Source organism: Typha angustifolia, chromosome 1 (assembly GCF_048772165.1).
Source record: "Typha angustifolia cultivar Huaian chromosome 1, ASM4877216v1, whole genome shotgun sequence".
Lineage (NCBI taxonomy): Eukaryota > Viridiplantae > Streptophyta > Magnoliopsida > Poales > Typhaceae > Typha > Typha angustifolia.
The window spans coordinates 3105008-3128994 of NC_133239.1; the positions used below are offsets into that span (position 1 = coordinate 3105008).

The window sequence follows — 23987 nt, forward strand, 5'->3', positions numbered from 1 at the left end:
AGATAATACACTCTAGTTTGGTTAGTGCATACAATTTTTTAAGAATAAATTTATTCTCATCTCTTAAATATAAATTAATAATTTATGTTTAATTACCGACTATAAATTTTGGTTTTATAATTTATAAATAAATATCTGTTATACAGGAACCAAATGCCACTTAATATTAAATAAAAATAATTACACCTCGACTCCTAAATATTGCTCAAAAAAGAAAAAGATATAATAAATTTATGGGCAATTCCCGAAGACAAAGACATCATCATCCAGTGGATAAAACTGATCCTCCCATAAAGGAAATGAGCTTTCAAGGCTACAAGCTCCTTCCACACGACTTAGAGTAGTAGTGTCATCTAGATAGAACAAAGTATTGCAGGTAGTTGAAGCGTTGGCTACTACTTCAAACTCCTCCTCTAATTTTACTTCTGCTACTGAGACTTCTTTGCTGCTGCACCCCAACTCCGTGGCCTCCATTAATCCCTTCTCTTCGAGCTGCGAAAGAGTAGTCGATTGCGAAGCGAAACCGCCCTTCGGTTCACCATCGCAACTCTCGTGTACTTTGATAGGCTTGTGGTTGTGGGTCTCGGTACCCGATCCAAGAAGCTTCAACCTCTTCTGGATTCGGGTGTTCCAATGGTTCTTTATCTCGTTGTCAGTACGTCCGGGTAAATAGGATGCTATTTTAGACCACCTGCCATTAGAGTTGAGAGGATATAATATATTTATATATATGTATTCGTGCATTTGATCTTCTTCAAACGTAAAGCATTTGTGCATGAGAGATCGAAACTTTCACGAGTTTATTTCCCGAGGGATAGATCGACCTGTTACCGAGCAAAGAATGGAGTTGGATGATTTGGTTCTCTTCGGCTTCTGAGAGCTCCCCTCGCTTAAGATCGGGGCGGAGATAATTAATCCATCGAAGCCTGCAGCTCTTTCCACATCTCATCAAACCTTGGTAGCCAAACAATAGAATTAGTTCGTACGTGGACAATGATAGATCTTTGATACAATGTTAAATAACTAGTTGGTCTATATACCGGCGAGTTCGGGAACGAGCCGCCAACATTGGACGCCATTTTTGATGATAAAGTTGACGAGCTTTTGATCTTCTTCTACTGTCCACAGACCTCTCTTTACTCCCATCTTAGAACAGCAAGGTTGCTTTGCCATGCCAAAGCAAGAGAGAAGCAACCTATATAAAAAGATGCTGCCAGATCATGCAAAGCATAAAGAAATGCTTGTGTTTGAGCGATTGTGAACAATCCGAGCTAGAAGAAGTCAAAAATGAGAAGAAGCTGCAGAAGAGTCCTCTAGGAAATCCTCGAAAAGATTCTTCATGAGATTATATTCAGAAAAAGCTAGCCAGTGGTCCTATATATGTTTTGCTACGATAACTTAAAAGGAAGGGTTGAAATATTCCAGGGTCCCCTGAGAAGTTGGCATGGAGTTTGTCTTTAGGAGTGGCATCCTTTGAGGGAGGAATAAAGGAAAGGGATATGGAAACAGGGAGCTGGCTGTCCCCTAAAAGGGACACATTTCATGCTTACTGTTATTATGCTTATAAGTTTAGGCCATGGCTTATCCTGTCCGAATTTATTAAGTCACATTGTCATCTGTGTACAACTGTACATAGCCTAAACTTCTAAGAAATTTCTATTTTTCAACATTTTCTTAATTTTTAATACTTGGTTGTAAAATATAATTTAAAAAGTAACTTACAAATCAAATATAATTTAATTTTTGTCTTTTTAGCTATTTTTTTAAACAAAGAGGTCATTCTAAGTTGGTTGCTCCCTTGAATTTTACTTTCTAAAAGGAACCATAGAAATATACTTATAAATAAAAAGAGTTTAGAAAGATCTATGTGATAGTGGATCGGATCATTAATAGCCTAACAGGCCCAAACCTAAACCCGAACTCAAGTCTACCTCCCCTGACTAGATCTCGAATCTAGCGATCACCTCCCCTCCACCTCCTGCTATCTCTCCCTCCTCGGTCACCTTTCCACCTACTCTCCACGCCTCACTGGCGCCACTTTCACTTCCATACGCTACGAGGTCTCCCTTCTCCTCTCCTCCATTTTAGATTCTCCCAATCCCACCCAAATTGACATCAGCGTGAGGCTTCTAGCCGTCGCAAATGTCGTCCTTTTTTGTGTCGTGTTCGAAAGGAGTTGTTCATCGAGGTAGGGTTGCCTGGTTTTTTTTATAAATTTTTTTTTTGCATATAACACCCTAGATTTTAATATAATTGTGATTTACACTCTACATCACTATTCGTAAATCGAGCTCTATGATTTAGTAAATATGTATAAAAAAATACACGATTAGTTCAATTTAACTAAACTTGTGTGTTAAATTAATTATACTAATAAATTATAAAAACATCATCAACTAAGTTATACCGAGGACATTTAGTTATTTTAGAAACAAGGGTATTTTAGAAATAAAATATCTATACTTAACGGAATATTCTCACGGTGTTAGTCCAAATTTAATTCACAGAGTTTTTTTTTTCACATATTCACTAAATTATATAGTTCAATTTATAAATAATAAAGATATAGAATATATAAATCCTAATTACTTAAAAAGCAGGGTGTCATATAGATATTTTTACCTATTGTTTTATACACAGGTAGAGGGTTACCTGTTTGACGAGGAGGATGGACCAAATAGAAGTTAATTGCTTTAAAAGGTAATTGAGTTAAAAATCCGGCCAAAACCGGATGAGTCGTAAACTATAATTTCCGTAAATATGCGAACCAGTACATCAATCTCTCTCGTACCGTACAATCTTATTAACGCTAACATAAATAATTAAGCAGCAAAATTATTCCAAGTAATGCTAATTAATTCAACTTAAAGGAACGACGTGCTTGACGGCGAGGAGCTCAAGATCAACTCTCTTGTGAGCAACAATCCCCGGAGCTTCCTCCATGTTCACGTCCTCCCTCCTCACCCCGCCGGGAAGTTTCCAATCGAAACAATACAACATGCTCGCCAGTACGATCTCGACCTTCCTAACTCCCAGGTTCATCCCTGCACATATCCTCCTACCACCTCCGAACGGTAGCAGCTCAAAGTTGTGGCCTTTGTAGTCTATCGAGCTCCCCATGAACCTCTCGGGGTTGAAGGTTTCGGGATCCTCCCACACGTTCGGGTCTCTCGATATCCCCCACACGTTGACGAAGACCGTCGTGTTCGCCGGCACGTCGTGGCCGCCGACGCGAGAGCGGCGCACCGAGATTCGCGGGAGGAGGAGCGGGACTGGGGAGTGTAGCCGTAGGGTTTCTTTGATGACGGCCTTCAGGTAGGGGAGGTGGGGGAGGTCGCTCTCTTGGACTTTACCTCGAGAGCCGGCGACGGCTCTGACTTCGTCTTGGGCTTTCAGCATTAGGTGGGGGTTCCTCGCCAGCTCCGTCATCGCCCACACGATCGTCGCCGTCGCCGTCTCGGTCCCGGCGGCGAGCAGATCCTGGGAAGAAGAAGAAGAAGAAGAGAAAGAAACGTGAAGGGTTAGAGATTAGTGACTCGTTTGGTTGGCGTATATGGCTTAAACACGAATAAGACTTTTATGCAAGTTAATTTTAGTAAGATAACAAATACGATAACTTTATTACACTATAAATATATGAGCAACTTAAAAATTATGCTTATTGGATTATATGGTTTGTAGATATTAATTATGGCCTAAAAAGATGACCTTTCGACGAGGGTTAGGATGCAAGTCTTTTACCGTAATTAGAGCTTTGACATAATGTTTACTCAGCTGCCCTGTTTGCTTATGAATCCGAAGGTAAACGTCAAGAAGATCCTCCGCCTCCTCTCTTCCGGCGTGGACTCGCTCCGCGATGGTCTCCTCTAGGAAGTCGTCTAACTTCTTTCTAGTCCTCTCCAGCTTCGCCTGCAGGCCGGTCATCCGATCCATCCAGCCGAACGCCGGGAAGAAGTCGGCGACGAAGGAGCTCGCTAACAACTCCTGCATCTCTCTCACAATCCCATGGATTCTACTCTTCTCAACTTCTCTGCCTTCCCTAAACCTCATACCGAGTGCAAGTCGGTATACGATCCTACTCGTTAGATTCACCACCATGCTACTGACGTTCACTCGACCGTCCGCCGCCGCCAAGGACGAAGGCATGGTTCGCATCACCTCTGCGATCTCCTCTTCCCGTATGACGTGGAAGGAATCCACCTTCTTCTGGCTGAAGAGCTCGAGTATGCTTGTCTTCCTCATCTCCCTCCAGTGCTCGCCGTAGGCCGAGAAGGTCACGTCTGAGCACTCGTAGGAAAAGGTGTCCGTCGCCGCCAAGTGCGGCCGCGAGCAGAAGTCGAGGTCGTTGGTTTTGAGCACATCTCTCGCCGTCCCGAGCGACGAGACGACGACGGTCGGCAAGCTTCCGAGGCGCAAGTACATGACCGGCCCGTGCTTCTTGGAGAGATCCCATAAGGATTGGTGAGGGAGACGACTGAGTTGGTGGAAGTTTCCTATTATAGGAAGCTTCTTCGGCCCAGGTGGGAGATTATATTGTGCTCCTCCTCTCTTGTAGTATGAGAGGAGACAAGTGACGAAGATTACAAGACATGCAAATGCGAGTAACATCGCCATTGATGGAGAAGAAGAGTACGAAAAGAGAGGGGATAAGTTCTGAGATTTATACTAGGACGAGCTGCTAATCGTCAAACGCCACCAAGATTTACAACCGGGATTTGAACGCATGCCAAATTAAGATAAGATGAGGGGAAAAAATCCGGATACGAACGAGCTGTTCTTTGTCCTTTTGACTGCGTGGATGATGGTTTTCTTGAAGACTTGAACTGCTTCCATTTCGAATAGATCATCCGAGCAAACCATGGAACTTTTTTTTTGTACAATAAACTTAGATTATAAACATATAATTTTAAATTTATATTTAACTCATATATTTTTTTTATGCAACTAATTAAGACTCGAACCACTTAAACTATCTCGAATTGATCAAATCTCTTCTACTATGAGTGGTATTATTTGTATTGTTAATAGTGATAGCTATGAGATTAAAAAGAAAATTGATTGAAGGTCAAAATAATGTCACATCGCAATTATTTGTAGCGTTTGAAATCGTGCTAATTACGTACTTTTCGTTAATAAACCGTTCAAAGTTGACCACTCCTTCACGTTGGACTTTGACTAATCTGTCAAGGCGACAGTATATCTTCATGCTCTATTATATTATATTTAGAGAGAGAGAGAGAGAGAGAGAGACGTGGCGGGATAGCGAAAGAGGAGAAAAATTAATGAAAGAAAAGAAATCTTAGATGGCGGTTCCACTACGTTGTATGTATCTTGCGAGTTTGAATTGGTCCAATTTTGCTATCGTACGTGGGTTTGGTCAAAAACCAACGACCTGTCCTTTCCCTTGTTTTATTGAAACTTAAAAATGTGTTACTCTTCCGGTGAGATTAATCACAAGATTATGAACACCTCAATAAATCACATATAAGATCCAACACTAATTATAGATTAAGAAAGAACAAACAAATATCAGACATACGGCTACAAGAACGTTCACTGAGAATCCAAAATAAAAAACTAAAACGATTATCAATTTATGGCAATGAACATCAAAAATCATGTTGACCACCTAAGGCTCTTAGATCCACTTAAGTATCTTTTTATAGTCTTCTCGTCTTGAATCCCTGCCTATCTTAACTTATCTGAAAAAGGCTTTATAAGTTTGCGTACTATTATTAAAACCCATTAAACTTTAAGTGTTATTATGAATACGTTTATATTAATATAATTATTTTATATATTAACATAGTAAATAAATAATCATTGGACCCATATTAGTATGGTAATATATAACTCTCTCTTCTCTACTCTTTAATTTAATACCGTTATATTTAATAGTTACTATCTGATCATTAAAAATACCTCACTTTAATCAATTATTATTTCAATTACACCCTCTCCTTTCCTCGCTTTTTTAATTGCATATCAAATCAAGTGTAACTATTACAGACTAAACAGTTTGTACTAATATAATCTTTTTTATGCTAGTATATAAAATTAAAATAATAACTTAAAATGTATCACCTAATCCTACTAAGTTAGAAATGTTACTAATTCCTAACCGAATGTCAAAATAAATTGTTAGTAACGGTGACGATCCGGCACCGGGTTTCGGGTCGGGCCGGATCATTTGTATATCATATTATCACCACCCAAGGTTTAGCCTTATTTTATATAAAAAAACCCACAGTTTTCTCACACATTAATAGTATTTGAGCACTCCTCATTGGCTGGAGCAGTCCAAAATTTATTACACCAATCGTACTCTTTTCGTGGTTAAGCGTAAATTTAATTTATTCTCGTGTATTTAATTTGTGCCACATTAGCCTGTCCAAATCTATTGGAGACAAAGTTATAAATGATTAAATAACATCTTTAATGCATCTAAAATATTACTAATTGAATTTTAGATAACTAATGACATACTAAATATTTTAAACATATGTATAGTTTTATTACTTTAAACTTATCAATTTCTCTACTACTTTGTTTTTAATAAATATTTTTAAATTCGACCTATATTTTATCAAATGTGATGAAAAATTAATAATTGTACTATAGCTCAGACCAAAAGAGAGTAAAATAATATAAATAAAACTATAAGAAGTATAATGAATTTATACTAGAAACTAACCATTGTACTCTTGGAACTTTGTGAAGCAGTTCCTACAGACTGCAATTATAAACGTTTCCCAATCTCAGATCCATTTGCAATAATTTACTCGAAGGTTGATTATTACCAGTTGAGAAGTGGTATTTACAACGCAAAGCTCACTACTGACAGAGGAATTATAAGTAAAATAATAACTATATCCATACTTTTACCTTTCAGAATTTATCCACACCAACAAATACATATATGAGCCTTTTTATCATTATGGAACGTCGCTCTATCATTAGCATTCCTTGCTCTCTGTAAACATCATTTTGCTTAGAATCTCGGAAACCAAAACTCAGGAGAACCTATTGGCATTTCAATGGGTGGATTGGTTACTACAATACAAATACAACAAATGAAAGGTTTATAAAGGAATAGCTTTGTGTACAACAATATCAGAACATTGCCCAATCCATCATATTGAAGCACCTGTTCAAGACGCCGCGAGCTAAAAACGGTGACTTGCCTATACACCGAGCATGCATTAGTGAGGAGGATGATACTGGTGCTTATGTAACGGTACACACGTGTTGCCTTCAAACATTAGGATTCACAAAGAATTGAGAGCATACTTTGAGCAGTTAAGATTCAGGTATTCATACTGCCGATACACTTTCTCAAGTTTTAGTGCTCCATCAGAGCTGTGTCAGTTTCCGATAGCGGTGCTGCAAAAGAAAATTTGTAAATTTATCATTGACACCCTGCAAATATAGTGTAGCAGAAAAATGAGACATCAATAAAGATGTATCACTACAGATTTGTATAGGTCAGCATTAATCATAGGATGTGGTTTAGGTATCCGTGTGCCATGGAATTTGCATGCCCATAGGATTTAAGCAATGGTTGCTGCTGATTAAGGTTTATCAATATGCAGTCACATGTTAAACAAAATAATCAATGGATTTCCTTATCTGGATTTGGAATAGGGGAAGGTGAAAGCATGTCAAAATACATACCAAGTAAGTCTTCGTAAGTGTCTTGGAAGAAAGATGATTCAATCAGCAATGGAGGTGAGAAAACATGATCGAATGCATCATCAGCATCCAGAAATGTTCTCTGTGCATTACGACTGGCAGTTTGTAGTAGGTTTGCCTGATTATTTGACATGGTTTTTGCCAAACTTAACTGGTTTTCAGTATTCAAGTGGAGATCTTTTGTACTCTTCTGGACACGAATTTCTGAAGGAGGAAAAACCAACTTTTGTTTTCTCCGATTTGGTACAGCATCTGCTTCTTTCCTTGAAGCATTTTTTTGGAGTGGGATGAAGAAGTGTTCAGATCCATCATCACTACTTTTGTCTTGTGACCAATCTGAGTTGTTTGATGGCCTTGAAAGAGCAGCTTCATGAACAGAACGCCTAATGTCCTGAGCATAGTAAAGACCACCTTCTGTAAAACAAAAGGAAAGATTAACAAAAACCCAACATTCTTGCTAACTGTAGTTTTTCCTGATCATGAGAGAAATATAAAGTAACAGAGACAAGTGAAATAGACTATCATTTAATTTTGATATATTGTAAGGGTAGATTTAGAAATAAATTGTTAGGTGTCAACCTTGTGCTACACCATTTGTATGATCATTAGAGGGCAGAGTGAGATATTTTCTTGCCGGTACCATTTCCTGGTTAGATGAATTAGTCATAGCTTGACGCTTCGGTGTGGCCGAGACTTTCGATGAAGAATTTGGAGTGAGACTAAACAAATGAGGGAGTTTTAAAGTGGGGCTGGAGGCAACTTTCTCAATCTGGAGTGAAGAAAGCTTTGAAGTCATTTCACTAACTTCATCACTACTAATTTCCTGCTTACAAGGAAATACATAATCAGGTAGAGAATTTATATATATGCATAAACTAGAGCGTGGATATTAATCATCCAACAGCTTAAGTACAAAGACAAAAGTCAGGTAGTTCTTACTTCTTGTCTTCCAACATTTTGAGACTGGACACACAAATGTGGTCTTGCATCTAACTCATCCATTGTACATGAGGAAATACTGTTTACTTCTTCAGTGAGATCTGATATTGACTTCTGCATTGCTGGAACAGCTTCCTTTAGTTGATCAATAAGTCCCTAAATTTACAAATAATATTAATGTAAGAGTGTAATCAAATTCTTATATTGATTAATCCAATGAAAAGCAATTTCATCTAAAGTTCTCAGTTTAATAAAAACTGATCAATGAATTGCATGCATAACAATGAACACAAAAGTTTCATGAATCAGGTGGTGCAGGTAGGTGCAATCCTTCCAATTAAAGTTATCTCCTTCAAGTGGTAAAATTTTGTGCAAACCAATCAACTATAATATTACTGATCTCCCGGATTTACTCAGCACACCGTCCAATCATTTGTTATCTAATATTTGTTTTTCTATTTTTACAAGAAAGAATTATACTCATACCTTAATCACTGAATAAGGATTTATCAAAAGTCAAAAGAAACTATAATAGCTATTGGTCACATGAAAAATATCAAACCTGTATACTAACTAAATGTTGGCGATGTTCAGCAAGGGTTGCGGCCAATGAGTCAGCATGACCGCAAGTACTGCTATCGGATGCACTACGAAGTAATTCTGGACCCTCCCCGTCATTAGCTTTGGCCTGTTGTACCAACAGTTGACAAACAATTTGTTACCTTCCTGAAAATATATGTATCTAAGTTCATAGATCGAAAGAAATATGAAATGTCAGTCTCAAGTAACCTATAGCAAACAGATCACACGTCTTTTTTATATTTCACAGTGCAAAATATTTTTTCACATATAAGGCAACCTACCTTGTAGTATTTTAGATGTCAAGCAAGGTTCCGAAACTCGATATCGATATCGGTATCAGGATCGGAATCAGCCGTTAGAAAAAACGATACGTATCGACCGTATCAGCCAATCATATCGGATCGGATTATTTTCAATTACGTAAAATTATATATATTATTTAAAATGCAGAAAATTTCTAAAAAATAACCGAAAAATAAGAAATATAAATTAGTGACATATGGACTTTAAAACTAAAGAAAAAATTCACTAAATATTTTAATGAATTTCGATTTAAATTAGACAAATTTTTATACTCGTAAATTATTACTATAAAACAACATGAAGAGAGAGATATCTCTTCACTATTGTTCTATAGCAGTAAAAAATGAAAGGAGTTAAAGAGTGTTTAATAAATAAGGAAAAGAGTGAGAAATAAAACTCTTCCAAGTTCATCAAAATGTAGACTAGTCAAAGGAGCTCATCAAAACGGCTGTCAAATAAACTCGGTGAAATATGAGATTAAGAGATAGAAAGTAAAAACTAAAAATTTGAAAAGAAAACAGTTGATGACATCAATTATTAGTGTCTTCTAAGTTAGATACATTTTAGATTAGACCTAAATCTAAAAAAAAAAAAGCCGATATTGTTGTTTTCAACTAATACGGCCGAGACAGATCGACCGAAATGGCTAAAACTGGCCAAAACCAGCCGATATTGGTCGAAACCGGTCTAATCGGGATCGGCCAATTTTAGGATCCATGGTTTCAAGGACTCATTATAATATCTAGATATAAATAGAAGGTAGAAAAGATAACTTCATCCAACTCTCCAATATTGTTATTGTTAGTCGTGTAATTTGTGCTACTGTATATAATATTTATAAGAGTCGTGTGGCATCTTGAATATTATGAAAAAGCTACGTGATAGATCGGAGATCCATATGCAGAACTTAGTAACTTACCAAATGAAGTGATTGTTTGTGAATACGTTGTAAGGCATGAGTCCAACGTCGAAGAATTTCAGCTACATCAACAGTGGGTTGAAGCCTTCCACCTCTATCATCTGCTCTAGGAAGAGACTCATTCTTTCCCTGTGATTGAGGAAAATTATTTTGCTCTCTCTGATCTGTGGTTGGAGATATTTCACCGATTTGCGCTGACAGTACATCTGAATATGGAACTTGAGAACTTTGATCCATAGCTGCAAGCAAAGATGAGCCAGATATGCGGTACCTAATAGAAACATATTTCGTAAAGTTAAACAAATCGTACACAAAAATATAAAATAATAAAACTATTTAAAAAATAAATGGTGATTCTCACCTATGTTCACGGTGAGCTATCAGATCCTCGATAGGCCCAGAAGCTAGAACTTCATGTTGACCTGCAACTAACAAAAATAAGTAAACCAGCAAAAAGTGTCTCCCTTATGGTGCTCAAAATAACAGAAAAAATCAGACACTAATCCAGAGTGATAGAGCTGGTATTTGAAGAATGAGGAAAGAAAGATCAGAATTTTATTTTGTTTAGATTGCTTCCCACTAACAGAGAATGTGTATATGAGACTGATTTACTCTCCATTTAAAAAAAATGAATTTTAATTAAAATGACAGCATGGAACTCCAAGTTAAATAATTCCAACTGCCCACTTTGCAAGACGACAATTTGCCATACTCCTGCTCTTTTGTCATGCTCTAATAAAGATAAACACAATTGAAGAAAAAAATAGAGAAAAATCACATCTAATAGATAGTGCTCAATATTCAGCAGAGAAAAGAAGAGTTCAAATACATGTGGCTCCCACTTTTGGGAGGTCTAGGGAAGCAAGATGCACATAACCTTACCTCCTCCATCATTGAAGAGAATATTCTGTGGCTCGAATGCATGACCATTTGAGCACAAGAGGTAAGCCTTTGCACCACATTAAGTTACCCCTCTCCTCAATAATCAGTTAACAGGAACTAAATATACATAATTTACTCCGCTCAATACTCAATTTCCTCGAATAGTCAATTGTATGCCATATTATTTGGTGGCCAAGAAATTATCCAGTCACAATTTAGTATGCCAAAAGGAAATGCTATAATTCTTGTCCATATGTTGAGATAAGATAAGGATTATGTTTTCAATTTGACAAATTAACACAACTTATATTTAACAATAACTAAAAGATTTTGAATATACATACTCTTGCGAGATAATAATGATTCCCACAAGCGAGTAGCCTTAGACACCAAATGCAAGTTCTGTCCAGAAGAGCTAGGAGGACAATCATCCCATAATTCCCCTTCCAATTTAGCTTTCTTCCGCATATCCTGTAGCTTTTCTAACTCTTGCTGCAAATAGGCCTGCATATTGGAAACAGCAGAAATGAACTAATCTGGCCAAAACTGGCATATAAATTCATCTAAAGGGACCATATAGAAGTTACCATCTACCTCTTCAGCACAAAGACCCCGAAATTCAGCTGTCATTTCATGGGCTAAGTTAGACCATGTAGCTTGCCTATGAACAGCGATGTTTGCATTCTTTAGAAACTTTCGCCTCTCGAGAGCTATCCTTGCCTGTTTGGAAGAAATGATTCTTTCAACATAGGAAAAGTCACCAGATAAGTCTACAATAGATGATCCCATGTGACTGTATACAGATGTCAGTAATAATTGGCTATTGCCAGAGAGGATTATGTCAATTTTATTTCTATCAAAAGAATACAGTAATTTCCTTCCCAATCTTTCCCAATCTCTAGGGCTAATATTAGGCTAAGCTAACTGCAGCTTGCATTCAACGCAGATTTTTACTTGACAAGCTGAACACCAAGGACAAAGATTACAGCAAGCAATATTAGTGGCAATATTAGTATAAACACACACAATTTTGCGCATCGAAGAAAGTAACTTAGACTATCTCAAAAGGCACTAGATGAGTGATAAGCAACTCTCACACACACCACACAAACACAGAGAGATTGGATGTTTAACACCTCAATACAGAATTAACAGCCTGCAAGGCTGCAATGAAGTGAGTAAAACCACGTGAACACAATAATACAGGTGAACAGCCAGCAGTACATTACATGACATAGAAGTGATCAATAATGAGAAACAAAAAGCAACTTAGCTTAACAGCCCAAACTGAATTAGTCCTTGCTCAATAGAGGAAAGACTAGTTGGAACCAATGATTCTATGGACATTTCTTCCATTTGATGACCATTGTACCCAAAGGAAACACTAAATTATAACTTACTCAAATTACAAGAACGAACAATGAAAGAAAGTCAAACGCCCAAGAGATGAAAAAGGGATTGAATGATCCAATTACCTTAGTCACGGGGAGTAATGCAGCTGCATGTAGATAAGAAGAATCTGTTAGTGAAGCAGGCAGCGGGTTTGATGCTACATCTGCAGCAAACATTCGTTTATGAACCTCTCTTAAAGCATGCACAGAAAGTTGCCATAAAAGCTCAACAAATCTGCATGAAGTAAATATATGCTTATTTTCAGTGGCACATTAGAGAGCAAAATTATAAATAACAAGCATGGGTATGCTATAAGAAACTGAAAAGTCCATATACAGTAAGACAATCGTGGTAAAGCAGATGAATATCAATTAGAATTTGATTGATGGAAATGATCAAAAGTTGCAAAGAATAATAGCAAAAACGATTAAGATTAGCTAAATCAATTTATCAGTATATACACCATTGGCCATTTATGTACCATGCTGTCTCAAAATTATCGAGAATACAAATTCACACGGATGACAAAAAAAAAAAAAAATCTAAAAACAATGGCCAAATTCTTCAAAGAAACTTGATGAACATAGCAGTTCCAACAAATGCAGATAGGAAAAAAAAACGGAAGATCTAATGCGCAAGACCAAAATGCTGCAAATTAAATAAGTCAAAGTATGAGCTACAAACCTCGGCCCGCAACAAGTGGCCAGAGAAGAAACCCTAGAACTACTCCTCGGCAACGCCCCCTGTGACTCCAGCTCACTTATAATCCCTTGCACGATCTTCTCCGGGCCAAATCAAACTCACAAATCAGCAAAATTAACAAACCTAAAATAAAATAAAATAAGAGAGAAAAATCCCAAAATTTGTAGCATATTAATCAAAAGCAAAAACCGCACCTTTCGAAAATCCCTCGACTGGGCCGAATCAAATATCGGCCACACTCTATCGAAATCCTATCAACCATACGCATATCATCAAGAACTCAAATTTTAGATATAAAGCACACAGGAAACGCCGATCCGAGTCAAGATAGAAAACCTTTGCGGATTGGACGGGCCCTCTAAGGGCGGAGAGGAGGAAGTAGAGCAGTTGCTCCCCGAGACGAGGATTCGAGTGCCGGAAATGGCCGACCCGCACCGCACCCGAACCACCTCCGCCTCCGCCTGCCACGGCCAGCAGCGATGGATCTAGCCCCAATAGTAGGCAGTTCGTGTACATGGCGCTCTCGAGCTCCGCCTCCCTCTCCTTCTCCCTCTCCGTCGCCATGGGATCTCGATCTCCCCCTCGATCGGTCTCACAACTCCCCTAGATCTCTTCCTCCCTCTCGCGTGTGGGCCGTTCGTTGGGTGTCTTTTTGGGGGATTATTTTGGTTTCTTTTTGAGGAAGGATTTAAACTTTTTCTCGGCTTTTTTGTTGATGGGGAACGGCCGGTGGATGAAGCGGATATGCCCGAATTTGAAATTGAGAAGCGGTGAGGTTACCGTACAGGAGGAGGACTTAGTTTTATCCAATCTCTTTATAGTCTTTTTTTCTTTTTACTATTTTAATTTTTCACGTCGAACAATGTAAACTTATTTACATGAATGCCATGCAAATATTTTATACCAATCTCTCTCTCATTCGGCCTAGTTGGCCACCGGTGGATAAAAATTATAATATATATTAGGAAATTTTATAAATCACACCTTATATTTTATCAATTTTATAATTCACATCTCGTTTTTATGGTTTTTATAACTCGACTATTTCCTTATAATTCTTATTTAATACTCTCAACTAATTTAAACGGTACCAGTAATAAAATATTTCGTTAGAATACATAAAATAATTTATAAATATCTATATTATCTATGCCTTCTTTAAAAGAGAAAAAAATAGTGGTAAGAATATTTTAGTAATTTAGTCGATAATAATTAGTTAAAATAACATCAGGGTGTTAAACTAGAATTATAGAGAAAAATAAAGAATCGGATTATAAAATCGTTAAAAATGATATATGAATTACAAAATAAATAAAATATAGGGTGTGATTTATAAAGTAACTTAATATATTTTTCTATCTTATATATAAATTTTCGGCCTCAAACATCTATTTTTGTTGAATAAAATCACTGCCACGGAAGGAAGGTGATTGTTGTTAACATTCATTCGTATCGAAAATAAGTTTATAAGTCAGTTATGTAAACATGAACCTAGAATAGTTAAACGTCCAGTTTTGTTATCCAACCCTCTGATTCAGCTGGTCCACGAGTAGTTATCCCATGTCCAAGTGGTCTTATTCCTATGAATTAGAATAGGAGAAGTGGCGTTGGGTGGATAGAAGTGGGGATAAAGAGGGGGTGGGGAACATGTGAAAGTAGTTGAGGCCGGCGTACCGTCCTACGTGGCCCCTCATTGGCTGGTGCAATGCTTTAATATGTTTGACAATAATTATAGATTTCGAGCTTAAGAATTAGCTTTGAAGATATATATATATATAGAGAGAGAGAGAGAGAGAGAGAGAGAGGGCCGGCAATGTGGTTTGGTACTTTGATGTGTTTTGATTAATTAATTAATTAATTAAACAAGGTCTTAGCTTTTGTCACGAGCTAAATAAATGTATTTTAAGTATATTTATAGTCATTAGGTTTTTTTCCTAAAGCTTTGATAGAATAGCTCGCTTTAATTTGAGCCAAGCTTGAGTCCGAGCTAAAGCCGGCTCGTCTGTACTCCTCGTTTACACCCTTTTTATTTAATTCCATGTAATTTATTCCATGATCATATATATCTTCCAACATTATAGCTTCCAATTTAAGATAGTCGTAACAGCCTTCTCATCCAACCTCCATTCATGGCCAAAAACAGTAATGAAAACCAATGGACAGGAACAATACTCAATCTCCTCTGTTAGGTTATTCTTAACAAATCTTGCTTCTGAGTAGCTATGCATGCATACACGCATGGCATAGCTAGGAGAAGAGAAAGAGAAGGGCGAATTGAGAGAACCGATGAATTCTAACTACGTCGGGGGGCTCTCCTGGGCCGACCAGTGGGACACCACCGTCGATCCGCCACAGTCGCCTCAGGGCGGCGTCCAAGGCAAGAAGGGGAAGGACGACTCCAAGGGGCGGTCATCACAGTCGCGGTTCAAGAAGGTGAAGAGTGGCACGTTTGGTTGGATCAAAGAGCTCTGCCATAAGAAGTCTAGCAAATAGTCGGATTGCTTGACTGATGATGATCGTGTTCGAGTATGAGAATTCTACTTTCATGTTTTAAGTCTCAAAATGTAATTCTTGATTAAACCTGCTCTTCCTTTCCTTCCCTTGGATTTCATGGATATTTTGTATCATTATTTAACCTACCGAAGCCGATCTGAGTATAAAATATTAGATTATTACCTCTTATTTAATTTTAAATATTAGTTTTTCTTATACTTTTGCCGTAAGTATAACTAAAAAAAAAAAACTTCTAGAGTTTATAAGGTGATTTGCATCATCTAATTTCAGTTGAATGATAAATGTTTATATATATAAATGATAATAAATAAACTTTCTCTTTAGGCTTAAAAGTAATGCAGATATGAAAATTGAGGCCTAATTCCTATAACATCTTATATGGAATAAGATAATTATATAATAGGTATTCTAATTTATTATTTTTAAAAGAATGTATTTATTTTATGAATAATTATTTATATATTTATTTGTATTCTAGAATAAAACAGTAATGATTAACTTTAATAAGAAAAGATAATAAAAAAACTTTTCCCTTTTATGAAACTATAAAATTATTTGATTTAATATAAAGTAGATTAACCGGATAGTATCGAAGGTAAGTTAAAAATTAAGTTAGAATGGTATAAAATATAATTTTGATAAATATATTTTATATTTTATAATAAATAATTGTAAAATAAAATAAAAAATTTATTCCTAAATAGACAAATTTAAAGTGAACGAGGTCCCCTCCATCATTAGAAAAGGATTTTAGTCTAAAAAAGTAGCGAATGTATGTGATATACAACATAGTTTTCACGGATTCAAATCAAACATAAAATCAACTAACTGGCTAGCTCTTTCCTCCCTTGTGCAAATGCTAGTTAGGGCTGGCAAATTTGTCGAGCAGCTCGGGTTTACTCCTATAATGCCAGAAATGCATTACAGGAATGAATATTGAATACATAGATGCACCACAAATGCTTTGCTTAACTTCTTTCATAAATTCGTATCGAGATATTTATTCAGCAACCAACACTGAAACCATCCACTGTCAATATATCAAATATTTATAGCTTTTTTTTTTGACTAATTAAATTCTTCTCCAATGGTAATCCCAAAGCAATGTCAAGAGAACCACAGAGGTACAATCTCAGTTAACATTTCACAATCTTTGGCAAATAATCTCTCATTTTGGATCGGAGAAGAACTTGTTAATGGATGGCATGATCTCAGGGTTTCTATTGCGCACAAACTTCCTCAGACTATGTTGGGCATATTTCTCTCCCTCTTCAAAGTTCTCAAGTACTCCTGCAGCTCGATTTTGTTTAGTGACCCTGCCAAGAAAATAAACTTACCATCAATTACTACATATGCTTAAATTAAAGCAAGGATTTTTATATAATTGTTACGCCATAATTAATTGTCACTATATTCTTCAAAATATCATAATTATCACTGAAATAATTAAGCTCTTTAAGATTATCGTTCACCCGTTAAATCTAACTGATCACGGTTAACACTAAATTTAGACTATTTTAAAACTATATAAATTTATGTAGAAGAAATGGAATTTTTTCTGCGTGAAAAAAAAAATCAACAAAAAAAGTATTTTAGTCATTGCATATGTTTTCGTTTAGGAATATTTTATAAAAATTTCCTCAAAAACCAACATAATTAGAAATTCTAAAGAAGTCAAAAGATTTTAGGAGCAATTATGATGATAATAGGATGACATTATAAGATATAAGAGAAAACCATTGATAGTTTTAAGGAGAATGGAGATAATTAGTCCATGTTCAAATATTTCCTAATGCTTGTCTTAAAACATAACAAACATCACATAGATCAATGCAAATTTTGTGATCTGCTTCAACTCATTTAACCTACCTCACTTCTGGGTTGCTGGAGATATTTCTTATTAGTTGCATGCCACATATGCCAACAGCCAGACCAACAGCAGCAAACAGAGGATAAACCTAAGCATCCAGAAAAGTATCAACCATATGATTTCATATGATAAAATAATATAAACTTTGTGTTTATTTTTAGGATAAACTATACTGTACTCTCATATGATTTAGTTTAAATTTATAAAACACCCTGTACTTTCAATCAAAGCACTTATAGTTTGAACTAAAGTGTGATCATACTTTCTCCATTGTAATTGACTAAATTAGAGATCAAATTCAAAAAAGTTATTAGCACAAAGTTTTATGGAATTAGATAAATGTTCTAATACATCTAGAATAATACTGATCCAATTTCAGATAGCAAATATATAATAATAATTTAAATAAAATTTTGTTATGAACTTTGTGTTTATTTTTATTTGCTATCAAAAAAATGAATTAGTTAGCTCCACCAACATCTTGCTCAAAATGGAGAAAGAAAAAGAACTAGTATAGACTTTAATCTTTCGATACTACTATAAACACCATACATTAGAACTCGGACAACCAGAAGAATATAGTAAGAAAACTATAATCCCAATAATAACGAAGCCACATACTATACACATTTGAAGAACAAGCAATTGGTTTCAAGGCAATACTAGTTAAGAGAAAAGGAGGAGAAGAAGAAGAATAGAATTACCTCAGGCCTCACCCATCTGCTAAGAGTGGAAGAAGCCATTGTTAGAGCTGCGGGAGATCGAGGTCGCTGGTGGCTGATTTGATGAGGGAGACGAAGCCTCCGCCGATATATATAGTTGGGGGGTTTATGGGGAAAAATTAGACGGCATCGAGCGGACGGCCACCAATTAAGACTCGGAAATTTCTCGCATTCCCACCAATAAATAGGTAATACATTTCACGAGCACAAGATTCGCTCGCTCAAAAATCTACCAAAGAAGGCAACCTTTGCCTGGAATTTGAGATTTGAAGTTTATGAAATTTTTTGAATTTGAATTTTGAATTTTGGTTGATCGATTGGTTGCTTTGTTGGTAAGTTAATGGGTACGTTACAAGCGGTCAAGATTGGGGACGAGCCGTGTACGACTTTGGCGTCTCTCAAAAGTAATGGGAAGTTCTGGAAGGAAAAAAAGAAGAACTTCTGGACCGAATTAAAATATTTTTTTATATTCTCTCAGTAGTTAGAGGCCATGACTCAACCTGGATTAAAGTGATTGTCTTAATAAATTATATTATCATCCAGTGAATATATTCTTTAGATTGTTTATGTTTTGCTATTTTGTTTTGGATTTGGCTGTTCTGTAGTAAGAGTGAGTCTCACTCAGTTCTTCATGGATGATGTAGTAGATGGAAGTCATCTGGAATGTCACATTATTTTTCCAATGGATCCAAAAGATTTGTACTCATTGGAGAGGGAAATTATTCATTGTGCTCCCTTATAGTTCTCTGTTGTAACTCTCTTAAATGGTGCTTAATTGTGGAAATTAACCACAAAATACATAAACGAAATGAAGAGCAGTTTGTTGATATGCACCAAAAGCTTCTTCTTTTTTTTCTTTTCTCCCAATAATCTAAATCAATGCTATTTGGTTTTAATTCTTTTACATGATCAAGAATATAGGTATTTGAGTAGCCATACAGTAAGCCCTGCTAATTGCAAAAGCAGTGTTTTAGCCTGCCAATCTACATCATAATTAGCTTCACATTTATAGTTAGAGAAATATTTAATAAGAAGAAAAATATTGCATATGATTCTTTTGGTGGACGATTCAGTGTCATGAAACTGATTAAGAGTGTTGGCAAATAAAAATGAATAGGTTTCAATCTAAAATGGGGGTGTTTTTTTCAAAACTAATAGCAAAGTGAGCTTTATGAATAGGAGACACTTAATTTTTATGATAGAGAGAAAAAACTTGTGATATTCTATCTGTAGTGCTGTTGGTCGGCCAAGTGAGAGGCTTGCTATTAGAGTTTTGCTCTATCTTTACTATTTTTTTTTTTGTGCTTGAGTTCTTGTTATGATACTTGCGTTAATTGTTGTTCAGTCTGTACTACAGCCAAGTGTGGGGTTTGCTTCTAAGACTCTCGTCCTATTTTTCTTTATCAATTTTTATATTAAGTTGTAATCGGTATATTGGAATGAATGATACGTTTAGTTTACGAACTTTTTTTCAAAAAAATAATAGAGATAAATTTTTACATCGAAATCTTGCGATTATAGAAAATCAATTAGCCACGGAGTCTACAAATCATTTAGGCTGCTTGTAGAGGTGAAAGTGAGTTAAATTAATTTTGACCTGATTCACTATTAGATTTTATTCGGACATTAGAATTTCCTACTTAATATGAATACAAATATCGAATATCTATTTACTTAAATAATTTTTAAACAATATACTTTACATATCCTACCCGCTAAAAGCCTAAATCTAACCCGTTAATAATTAAACCCTATCCACTACCCAGCTTCCCTGTCTCCTCAATCCTTTACCCATTACCGAAACCCAAAACCCTTATGTAGCCACCATAGAAATCCCAAAATCACCACCCCACCTTTGCCATCTTAGTCCTCCGCCGCCATCACCTCTCTGGCTCTCCGCTGTCACCAAGATCCGCCCCCTCCCTCCTCGAGCTCGCCGTCACTAAGCTCCACCGCCATCGCCTCTCCGTCGTTACCAGGTTCCGCCGCCATCACCACTCTGCCGGGTCACCAAGCTCCGCCCACTCCCTCCTCGAGCTCGCCGCCATCGCGTCTCCGTCTTCATCAACCTTGTAAGTAGAATTTGTAATTTTTTTAATATTGTTATATTATTTAGAATTTGTTATTTTCTTCTAATTGTTTTGTTGCCCGCATTCTTTATGCACATCTTAGCCGATCTTGAAATGTTGATCATGAATGATATCTCTGTGCAACTGAACAAATTTAATCAGGTTACTAAATCAGACACCCAAATTTTGTTTTTAGTTTGCTCATTTAGATTGTGAATATTGATATTATTATTAATGATATATTCTATGTTGTTTGTGGAGATTAATTTTGCTAATTTCATATGTATTTGACATGCAAGAAATTATTTTTGTAAAACTCTTAGTTTTTTGTGTTAATTGTGTTCAAAAGAAATGATATAATTCATTTAAGATTTGATCTATATTTATTTAAGACTGATAAGTATCCGTTTAAGATCAGGAATGTATCTGAATATTATTTGTGTCAAATGATATTTAACTTTTGCTATCCGTTCAATATTGATAAATATTCATATTTGAATTTGTATTCAGACCAAAAATATGAATTCGGATGTGAGTTAAACAATATCCAATCTGTACCTGATCTGTTTTCACCCCTAGCCGCTTGGCTACATGTATATAGAAAATCTACATCTATACTTATAAAGTGTAATATATAAATTAGTTTTTAATTCATAAAGTATCCTTTCAAATGGCTAGTATGGGTTCACAATTTCACATGCAGGATCTTGACATTCACTTCAATTGAGTGTCAAAAACACATTCTCTCAACTTTTAGTTAAAAGAAAAGAGGGAAGATATAAGACTTTTATGTCTATTGATTTCTCATTTAACACTATAATTTTGTATCTTAAAACACATGAGACCAAATGAGCTAGAATTCATTAAATCACTATAGATTTTGCCACCTTTGGGAAATAGATTGAATTAAAACTAACAGTTTTGGAAAGTAATTTGAACCCCTCCTCTTAATCTAATCCTCGCTTGTATTAAAAAAAAAAGAAAAAGGCGAACCATTAAGTCTTCTCATGGCCACTTGAAGCCGAAGTCCCCTTCGCGTTGCCCTGAGGGAACCAAATGTGATCACCGGCCCCTTCTCAGGTCTGATCTCTCAATTACTCTACTGCTGCCCTCTTCTAAATCAGGGTTCCAATTTAAGATCCTACTTTTACTAGCTTTGCCCCTCTTAATCTGTTCTTTACTGGTCCTCTAGGGTTTCAATGCCTAATTCTATACCTTTTGATTGATGCATTATTATTTTCTTCAATTTTACGTGATTAAGAGGTTTTGAGTCACTGGAGACGATCCCTTTCTTGTTTCTAGGTTTAGAGCATGACTTGTGATCAACCGATCGTACCTTGTGTGAGTTCTCATGGTGTGACATTTGGGTTTCTATTAGGGTTTTCTCTGGAAAGCAACAAAGTGAGAACCAGAGGTGTTATTCGAATGTGTTCAAATATGGATTTGGAAAGATGCTTTTATGTTTGACAGTTTCAACTTTCTGAGTCCATGGGCTTTGACAAAAATACATAAACCATGACTTGTATATGGTTTGACAAATAGTGTAAGAAATCTTATCTTTGTTTGACAGACCCCTTTTTTCAGTAATTAAGTTGCATGTCCCTGATCGAAGATGCAACTTTTGCGAACTTCTGAGATTTTCTGGTTGAAGGCTCTGGACTTTTGGAGATCATCTCTATTGAGCATTTCCTGGTTGACATTCAGCACACATAGAGATCAATCTCTATGTCATGCAGATGGAACCAATTAGTATTTACTATTCTTTTCTTTTTATAATGTTTTTCTTTTGTACAAAATAAGTAGTCTACCTTTATGAGATCATCTTTAAATGAAAATGGTGGATAATATCTGTTGCCTTTGCAGTACTTCAAATACTGTGGCTTTTTTTAATATATATCTGAATTAGCTTCTTCTTCCTAATATATTTCCAATGCAGTGGCATTGATATAAACAACGGAGAATATAGCAATGAACTCCACAGGAATATTGAAGCATAAAAGTTTAATAAAAGAGGCTGCTTGGTTGGTGGGTAGGAGAGAGTTTGCAGTTGCCAGTGGCAAGGGAAAGAAGGGTCCCAAAGGTGGTGCAGGTGGTGATGCGCCTAAAGCTTCTATACTCGACAAAGAACTGAAGAGCACCACAGTATTTGGAGCAAATATCCTCAAGGACGGTGCAGATCCAAAGATATTGCAGGACTCCGATTACCCTGACTGGCTGTGGCATCTGCTGGACAAGCGTCTTCCCTTAAGTGAATTGAGGAGGAAGGAGACGGAGAGTCTTCCTTTCGATGATCTCAAACGCTTCGTTAAGTTGGATAATCGTGCAAGGATCAAGGAAAATAATGCCGTCAGGGCCAAGAACTGATTCTAAAGCTGCATCTAGTTCTTCCCTTTTACCTGTCGTTTCTTTCCTTACATCGAATTGCAGCGACATGTAGAAGATTAAGATACTTCAAAGTCTTTAGACTTTGCTCTGAATTCGAATAGATTGTGTGGCAGGAAAGGTGTTGTTGAGTTAGTTTTTACCTTACATTTGTATGACAATCTGAGGTGTGATATATCTTTGCTGACCCTACTGTAGTAATGTGAAAAATTTAGATGGAGAAGCAGAAACAAACTCATGGGAGAATATTTATATTTTTAAGTTTCTTTCCCTTGTAGAAGAGGAAAATGGAAAGTGTCCAGGAGTAAGGAAAATAATAAGTGTCACAGTGAGGTGTCGAGGAAGGTGTGAAATGAGGTGAATGAATTGGAAAGAAGAAAATGAGGTAGCAAAGTACATGTGGAATGAGGTGGAATGAAGCAAATGTTGTTGAAGTTTAAGCAACTTTAAAGTCAGCTTAAAGATTCAGTGTTACTCTAGGAGGCAGCAGGTAATCGCCTCCAAAACTTAGATCCTCGCTGATCTAAGAAAAAAATTTAATTCAGAGAATTCATATAATTATAATATTTTCTTAGTTAAGGGAGTCTACATATGTATAAAACTACGATAATTTAAGAGAAGCTAAGTGTAATTATTCCTTTTGTTTTATCCCTCCAGTTCACTAGACATTATCTACCTAACTACGTTTCTCTTCCCCACTGGAGGAGATAGAGATCTGAAAATATAAATAGTATTAACTTGCTAGTAAACATATATTTTTTCATTAAAATAGTATTAAATAAAAGAAAAAGTCCTCATGAGATAAATATATATATATATACAAAACATTAAGCACATTTTAGAATGGATGGCCTGTTGGCCTGGCAAAGAGATGCTATGTTAATAAAAAAAACACTCCAATTAGAATCCAAAGACATGTGGGACTGCTACTGTTTTAGATGGTTCTTTTAAAGAGAGGCAGCCCCACAACGAAGTCCACATCTACCTCTTTTATCTCTCTTGAGTCTGAGAGCCTGAGA

At 36.2% G+C, this 23987-nt stretch overlaps 4 protein-coding genes across 4 annotated transcripts; 1 reads left to right on the forward strand and 3 right to left on the reverse strand.

Annotated features, from left to right (window-relative positions):
* Positions 1–2704: 2704 nt before the first annotated feature.
* Positions 2705–4645, reverse strand: LOC140761114 (cytochrome P450 71B35-like). Its single transcript, XM_073098313.1, has 2 exons — positions 3742–4645; positions 2705–3480 (listed from the first exon to the last, which is right to left on the reverse strand). Exons 1-2 carry the CDS (start codon positions 4612–4614, stop codon positions 2860–2862), a joined length of 1494 nt encoding a protein of 497 aa, XP_072954414.1. The 5' UTR covers positions 4615–4645; the 3' UTR covers positions 2705–2859.
* A 2204-nt stretch (positions 4646–6849) lies between these two features.
* LOC140764941 (AUGMIN subunit 6-like) lies at positions 6850–14140 on the reverse strand. Its single transcript, XM_073103817.1, has 13 exons — positions 13748–14140; positions 13606–13662; positions 13394–13488; positions 12793–12943; positions 11912–12037; positions 11662–11821; positions 10797–10857; positions 10436–10706; positions 9194–9319; positions 8632–8787; positions 8272–8515; positions 7675–8106; positions 6850–7383 (listed from the first exon to the last, which is right to left on the reverse strand). Exons 1-13 carry the CDS (start codon positions 13973–13975, stop codon positions 7343–7345), a joined length of 2148 nt encoding a protein of 715 aa, XP_072959918.1. The 5' UTR covers positions 13976–14140; the 3' UTR covers positions 6850–7342.
* Positions 14141–16874: 2734 nt separating this feature from the next.
* LOC140762884 (uncharacterized) lies at positions 16875–18658 on the reverse strand. The gene is made up of 3 exons (XM_073100864.1): positions 18500–18658; positions 17795–17883; positions 16875–17241 (listed from the first exon to the last, which is right to left on the reverse strand). The coding sequence occupies exons 1-3, from the start codon at positions 18536–18538 to the stop codon at positions 17094–17096; spliced, it is 276 nt and encodes a 91-aa protein (XP_072956965.1). The 5' UTR covers positions 18539–18658; the 3' UTR covers positions 16875–17093.
* Positions 18659–20282: 1624 nt separating this feature from the next.
* LOC140776902 (large ribosomal subunit protein mL54) lies at positions 20283–23000 on the forward strand. The gene is made up of 2 exons (XM_073120772.1): positions 20283–20589; positions 22523–23000. The coding sequence occupies exon 2, from the start codon at positions 22555–22557 to the stop codon at positions 22948–22950; it is 396 nt and encodes a 131-aa protein (XP_072976873.1). The 5' UTR covers positions 20283–20589; positions 22523–22554; the 3' UTR covers positions 22951–23000.
* The last annotated feature ends 987 nt before the right edge of the window (positions 23001–23987 follow it).